The sequence below is a fragment of the Camellia sinensis genome, chromosome 10, assembly GCF_055761805.1.
Source record: "Camellia sinensis isolate YWXY chromosome 10, ASM5576180v1, whole genome shotgun sequence".
NCBI classification, from domain to species: domain Eukaryota; kingdom Viridiplantae; phylum Streptophyta; class Magnoliopsida; order Ericales; family Theaceae; genus Camellia; species Camellia sinensis.
In genome coordinates, this window is record NC_138970.1 from 93,557,501 (window position 1) to 93,564,924 (window position 7,424).

A 7,424-nucleotide genomic window follows, 5' to 3' on the forward strand; every position below is an offset into this window, starting at 1 on the left:
TCAATCAATAATACAATTCTCTATTTCTCTTTATACATTAAAAATTCTACAAAAAATTATTTTCGTTATTTAGGATCAATTATCACAACGACTGGAGAGATTGGAGTAAATGTGGTCCACAAAATTAAGGCGGGATGGTTTAAGTGGAGAAGTGCGTCTAAAGTACTGTGCGATAAACGAGTACCCATTAGACTAAAAGGGAAGTTCTATAGAACGACTATTAGACCAGTGATGTTGTATGGGACGGAATGTTGGGCAACTAAAAAACATGTAGATAAGATGAGTATTGCTGAAATGAGGATGTTAAGGTGGGGATGTGTGGTAACTAGGGCTGCAAATAAACAGAGTCATTCGTAAACGGGCTCGAGTTCAGCTCAGTAAAAGCTCATTTGAACTCGGTTCGTTAATTTTTTTTTTGCGTTCGAGCTCGAGCTCGTTAAATTTTTAATAAACAAGCCTAAACATTCTAAAGCTAGGCTCGTAAGCTCGGCTCGTTAGTTGGCTCGTTTAATATTTATTATTTATATATTAAATAATATAAAAATATGTATAAAAAATAATAGAAATATGCTATTTATATATTTAAAAAATATAAATGTAAATAATAGTTAACTATAGATAGTACATTTATATAATAGTGGTAGTAGATATTATTATTTTAGTAAAATATGGACTTTTTTTAGTATGTTTATATATATTGTATATATAATTGTATAATCAAAGTTTTAATTGTAACTTTAGTCTCACATGCAAGTATGAATTTATAAATTTTTTGGCTCGTTAAGGCTCGTGAACAGGCTCAAGCTCGAGTCGAGCCTAAGCCAAATCAGCTCGAGCTCGGTTCGTTAAATTTTTATTCAACTCGAGCTCGTTAAAATCTTAATAAACAAGCCCAAACATACTAAAGCTCGGCTCAGCTCGGCTCGGCTCGTTTGCAGCCCTACGATAAGACTAGAAAATACAGAGTTAGGAATGAGTATATTCGAGAATGTGTAGCAGTTGTTTGGTTTGGTTTGGTTTGGCTAGGTTATTTTTTTGAAAAAAAAAATTTCCAAAATTTTTTTTTTATTATTATTTTTGAAGAAAAATATTTTTTATTTTTTCGAAAAAAATATTTTGTTATTTTTTTAAGTATTGGCCAAATAATTTGTTATGATTTAGATATATATAGGCGATCCAAAAAAATTTTAACTTTAAAAATAAATTAAATATTTCAAAAAAAAATTCAAAAAAAAATTAAAATATTTAAAATATTAAAATATTTTTAAAAATATTTAAAATAAAAATTATATGTTTAAAATAAAATTTTTAAATATTTTAAAAAATACAGCGCACCAATGTAGTAAATACAGCACATATTAGAAAATTAAATAAATAAATATTTACATTAAAAAATATTAATCCTAAAAAAAATAAAATTAACAAAATTTTTAAATATTAAAAAAAAAATAAACCCAAAAAATTTCAAAATACAACTCAAAAACTCAAACCTCAAACTCTTTTCAAAACTCATACCTAAACAAATTTTCTCTTTTCGAAACTTATTTCAAAAACTCAAAACTCAAGTCATGATTCAAAAACTAAATCAAAGGGTGCTTTCTAGTTTGTGAAATTACATGAAATGAGAAAATTATGATATTATCTTGAAATTGGGAATGAAAGTGTATGATTTATGAAATTATAGCATTGTTAGAGATTGTTGTTGGCCAATGGCCATTGGTGGATAATGGCATTATTGTAGAGATTGATACAATAGAATGACAAAAAAACTGTTTTTATTGCATAGTGAAATGTTGAATTCATGAAATGAAAACCCATTGTTGGACAAAGGTGTGTTGACATACTTCATTAGAATTGAATAATGACATATGTTGCATTATTGCATTTAAACATCATGGTTTTATTTGAATGAAAGTGGTGAATTTGGATCATGTACAGATGAGAATGCGAATGAGAATAATTTGGCTCAAAAACACATAGAGTGTAGGTACCAAATTCCTTCCGGTCAGAAACCAATAAAGTTGGCAGGGTTTAGGTGACACTTAGCGATGGTTATTGGCAAAGTGTTGTTTCTAATAGCTCACTAGTTTAGGTGGTGCTTAGTGATGACCACTGGCAGCTATATGTACTTGAGAGGATTTACTGGGTTAAAAGTAATGAAATGGAGAAATGTTATCTTAATGAAAATGTTTGGTTTTTGGTCATTGATATTGATATGAACATTTTATGAAACAAGAAACCATTTTGAACATATTATACATATGTAGTATCATGATCATGTGCATGTATATATTACCTTGTGAAAGGTTATTTACTGGACTATATGTTCACCCTACGTGGTTGAAATCTTTTTCAGATGTTGATAATGTGCCTCGGCATTGAGGCAAGGCATAGGATGTGTGCATACCCTAAGAGAGAGTTCTTTTGATTTGTTGGTCTTGGGCCCTTTTTGTATAGGCTGAGTGCCATATTTTGTAACGGTTACACCATTTTCTTTGATGTAAACCTAATGGCATTTTACTTACGTTTATTGTTATTCCTTTTGAATTACATATTTTATATTCACTTCACCTAGATGTTGAATATAGAATGTATGTATTTGGAAAACCTCATGTACTGAATGACACTGATATATATATATATATATACAAGGGAGGCCTTTTGATTATATTCGATATTGTCTTTTCGTTATTATTTATGATAATTAATTATCGTGGGTCAGATTTTGTAAATCCAAGGTGTAACACCAAGGAACCATCTTTAGTACAAACACTTCTTGGGTAAGTTTAAATAAATCAGGATCATAAGATCATTTGACACTAATGTTGTAGTCCTTGACAGCATAATTGATCAAAGTGCATCAAGAAAAGAAGTTAAATTGAAAATGAAAGTCTGTTTCAGCATTAAGGGAAATGTAGGTACCTCAAGGACAACTGAAAGAGAAGGAATTTACAATTCTTATTGAATTAAGACCTGTCAGGCTCCAAATTTTAACAAGACAGAAGAGACAAAATTTGTAAATTTTGCACGTTTATATGTTCAAAGTGTTGAAATTTGTATAGGAAGAATCATTTATAGGACTACTTTCAGTAGTACACAAACACTATACAATATTTTTAACCTGAATTTCACAGGCTCTCTTCAACCAACCAGACTACACCATATATGGTCTGGGATTTTTACTTGCTCCCACAGTGACAAGCCATACCCTTTGACAGGTGATTCATAAACACTAACAATTGGATTGGAAAATGAAATCTTTTTCCTAAAACCAATCGAACTACTGTAAGCTGCTGCAATATTTTAGATTCTAAACCTTACTGCTGGTTATTTTGGAACTGAAAACAAAGAAAATGCTCCGTCATGAAGAACACATGTTTTCCCTTTTAACTTCCCCAATCATGTACACCAATATTAACTGGCTCTCTTTGTTTCACTCCACAACCTCACTGGTCATTAAACTGAGATTCTCTTCATAAAAATATTCCTGAGTTTCCTCCCTAACTGCCTGCCGGGCAGTATGGCTGCGATCTGCAACTTCAATTTGGAGGGAAAGCCCAAAAATGGGACTCATAGAGAAGATGCCACACATTCAAATGCCAATTGACAGTGAAACTACAATAACTTCTAACATTAATTTCTAATGAATCATGAGCCAAATCACCGAAATAAAATTATTGTCCAGAGCACTCTTTTGAGTCGATTAACCAATTAACCAACTGCATCACACATAACTCAAGTAAACTAAACTAGTCTTAATCCTAATTAGTTGGGTGTGGTGACCGTGGTCCGCTATAACCCAAGATTCTAACCTCAAGGGCAAATATATATATATATATATATATAACCAAAAAATGTGTACACTACATAACATTTTTATAAAAGAAAACAGGTCATGGTTCGATTCCTCCTCCTTGTCTAATGTACCAAAAAGAGAAGAAAAGGAGAAACCTTAGTGCTGTGTTTGGTTCATAGATTTGGATAGGAATTTGGAAACAGAAATGCAAAAAACTTCGGTGAAATGTGAATAAAATATAACTCCATTTCACCTCCATTTCTTTTTCCAAATTCCTTCAAAAATCCATCAACCAAACACAGCCTAAATGAACAAGTCAACACTACGTATATACACAAATGTATCTAACATGAGAATAAAAACTAAAATTTAAAAACTAAAAAATAAATAAATAAATAAATAAACCTTCTCCTTTGAGCTTGTTCCAGGCTGCTTCGAGGCCAGTCGTTAGCTGTCCGAACATTTCTGCCTTGATGAGACCTCGCATTTCTCTTCTAACAGTAACAACATTCTTTGAGTTCACCAACCCCCATATCTCTCTCTGCCAAAACAAAAATCATCGTATACCCACCCACATAAATACATTAAAAAAATAAAATAAAGAAGTTGAAGTTGAAATGGGACTTACGGTGAAGGAATTTCTGGAAGAGAAGGCAATAGAGAGAGTTGAAGGTGCCCAGGAAGAGCAAACGGTGGTTGATTTTGTTGAATTGGAAGAGGAAATGAGGGTTTTGTGGGTTGGGGGTGAAGGTGAAGAATAAGAAGAACAAGTACGAGAGAAATGACGGCAAGTAAGGGTTGAGAAAGGTATGGTGGTTGCTTCCATGGTTCTCTAGAAAGATATTTCGACTGTTGCTGGTTGTCGTCTGCTTTTGTTATCCATTGCAAATTTGCAATGATCCGTCCTTCTATCCAGTTGCTGTCTTGTATACATCGCGAGCTACCATACTATCATACTACGCTGATTTCTATGCCCAAAATTCATCCATAAAAGCACAAGTAAACCCCCAAAGGTGTGTTTGTTTGTAGGCACAACATTTTTTTATACTAAAGTCTTTATACTTTAGGATTTATATCATTTTAATTTTTGATTTTTTAATTATGATATATTTGACTTTGAATTTTGAATATTGTTTTAAATAAGGATAATTAAAGATACTATTACTTAATTTTTTAAGATAAAATCGTCAATTTGATAAAATATAAACTAATTTGACAAAAATAAATGTAAAAAAAATATTTTTAAATTTTTAAAAATTATTTTTACCCACCAAAGATAAAATTACGTAAAATTAATAAATCTTTTAAACATTTATTTATTTATTTTACCAAATTATCATGTAATGAATGGTTGTTAAGATTTTAATGTATAATCAATATATTTAATATATGGAATGTTTTTAATTTTTAATTTTTTGATTTAATCAATTTGTTTAATAATGATATCAAAATTGGCGCCATATTTAAATTTTAAAAAAATGTAAACTAATTTAATGGAAAAAAAAAATCACTCATTACATGATCATCATCCAAACACATAATAAAAATTAATTCAGTAAAATAAATAAATGAATAAATGTCTAAAAGATTTATCAATTTTACATAATTTTATCTGTAGTGGGTAAAAATAATTTTTAAAAAATCAAAAATATTTTTTTGACATTTATTTTTGTCAAATTAGTTTATATTTTATCAAATTGACAATTTTGCTCTTAAAATTAAGCAATGGTATCTACAATTGTTCTTATTTGGAACAAGATTCAAAATTTATAGTCAAATGTATCATAATTGAAAAGTTGGGGATCAAAGTGATACAAACCTCAAACTATAAGGACCGTTAGTATAATTCGTCCATCTTTTATTATCAACATCATATCTCAAAGTTTACATTTAAATTGGAAATCAATTATTTTAGTATTTTTAAGTTTTTTTATTAAAATATAAATTATATTTGGGATAATTTTTTACCTTTTATCTGTTTGAGCATAAATTTTGATAAAGATTTAAAAACAATGGTAAAATTCAAAATTCAAAATTTTACGCATTGTATTCATCTTAACTTACTTATTTTTCATGCACGTTTTAACTTTAATTAATCGTAAAACATTATTCATAAAATATTATATTATTTATTATTTTTATTAATATTTATATTTATATTTTTTAAGTTATAAAATTTACCTATTACCCCCGGCCTGCTTCCGCCTCACACTTGCCATTAATTTGATTTTCCACATCCTCGATAAGATATGGGGTGAGACGCTATAGAAATCCAATCCAATCCAAATCCTACCCGTGACCTTTCTTAAAAGATAGGCATGTTTGCTTTTCAAATTAAATTAGATATAATTATGAGTATAATATGATTAAGTGATAGGATTAAATTAGATTAAAAAATTAATTATATTTATTTGTGCACTAATATAATTAGTTGGTTAAAATTAAATAAAAATTCTCGCTATACAAAAGGTTATTTTTTTGTAAAACGGGCCTAATAGTGTCATTTTACTTCTAATTGCATGGGAATGCATTGTGAGATTGCTAATTCCATTCTTCGGGAAAACTAACAATCCCTTTGGAAAAACTTAGCCAGCATTTAGTAGAGTTTTAGAATTATGATTTCAGAATTGAATTGTATTTTGAATTTGTGAGTTTTTGAATTGTGATTTAAGTGTGAAAAATTCGTTTGATTATGAGTTTTGAAAAGAGTTTTTGAATTGAATTTGAAATAAACAATGCAACATATGATATTTGATTCAAAAATTTATAATTCATAACTAAACACACAACCCAAATTCTATTGAAAGCTCATGAAAAAATTTAAAAATTCTAAAACTATTTTTTTCTATAAATATAAAAATAATAAGAAAAAAAAAAAACAAAACAAAACAAAACGCTTTAGCAAGACACTACACGCCAGTTTCATGATTTTTTATTATTTTTTTTCATCCCATGTGCTCATTTATGGGTTGCTTGTTGCTACAGTTCAATGAGCAAAAGAACACGGTCTAGCTTCCTCCGGTCCCAAATCGGATTGGAGGGTGTTGTTAGACTTGTAGGGGCTTATCATGGGTTCCGTTTTAATAATCTGAGCCGTTCAATATGTAAAACTCGTCGAGTACTATATGTTTATAAATAATCACGTTGATTAGATATCGATAACTATATGATCAAATCAGTTTTGTATAAAAAAAAATGGACGGTGAAAAAATAAACGGTTGACAGAAATCTGATCTAATGAAATAGCTATCGATATCTGATCAATGTGATTTTTAACAGACATATAATACTCGACGAGTTCTACACATTGAACGATTCGAATTATCGAAACGTGACCTTTGGTGAGCCCCCACAGGCCCAATAGCACCCTCCAGTCCCAGATCAGACTAGAGAGAAGCCAGTCCCAAGAACAATGGCCAAGTTTGTTTGACTCTTTAGAAAGAAGAATTAGATTAATAGTTGGTGAAACTTATTTATATAGAGTATTTGGTTGGGGTCATGAGTGGAGATTAACCATCCCCTTGAACTAATAATCCCCTTATTGGTATGACTATCAATCCCATGGTGGGATTGAGATAAGAAATTAAGTGAGGGGATTAGTAAATTTTTAAATAATTTTTATGCAAAA

The 7,424-nt window shown here is 29.8% G+C and overlaps 1 protein-coding gene across 2 annotated transcripts in view; it reads right to left on the minus strand.

The window, feature by feature from the left end:
• Nucleotides 1-4,842, minus strand: part of CPSRP54 (chloroplast signal recognition particle 54 kDa subunit) — a 38,406-nt gene extending 33,564 nt beyond the window's left edge. Inside the window, exons 1-2 of one of the 2 annotated variants that reach the window (XR_003629706.2) lie at nucleotides 4,425-4,830; nucleotides 4,202-4,337 (exon numbers count right to left, since the gene is read on the minus strand). Coding sequence is in view for 1 of the 2 variants with exons in the window: in XM_028204357.2 (XP_028060158.2) it covers nucleotides 4,202-4,337; nucleotides 4,425-4,622 (334 nt within the window). In the remaining variant the exon portion in view is untranslated. Of the gene's footprint in view, nucleotides 1-4,201; nucleotides 4,338-4,424 lie in introns of both variants that reach the window. The other variant, XM_028204357.2, reaches the window with a different exon arrangement.
• Nucleotides 4,843-7,424: the final 2,582 nt, after the last annotated feature.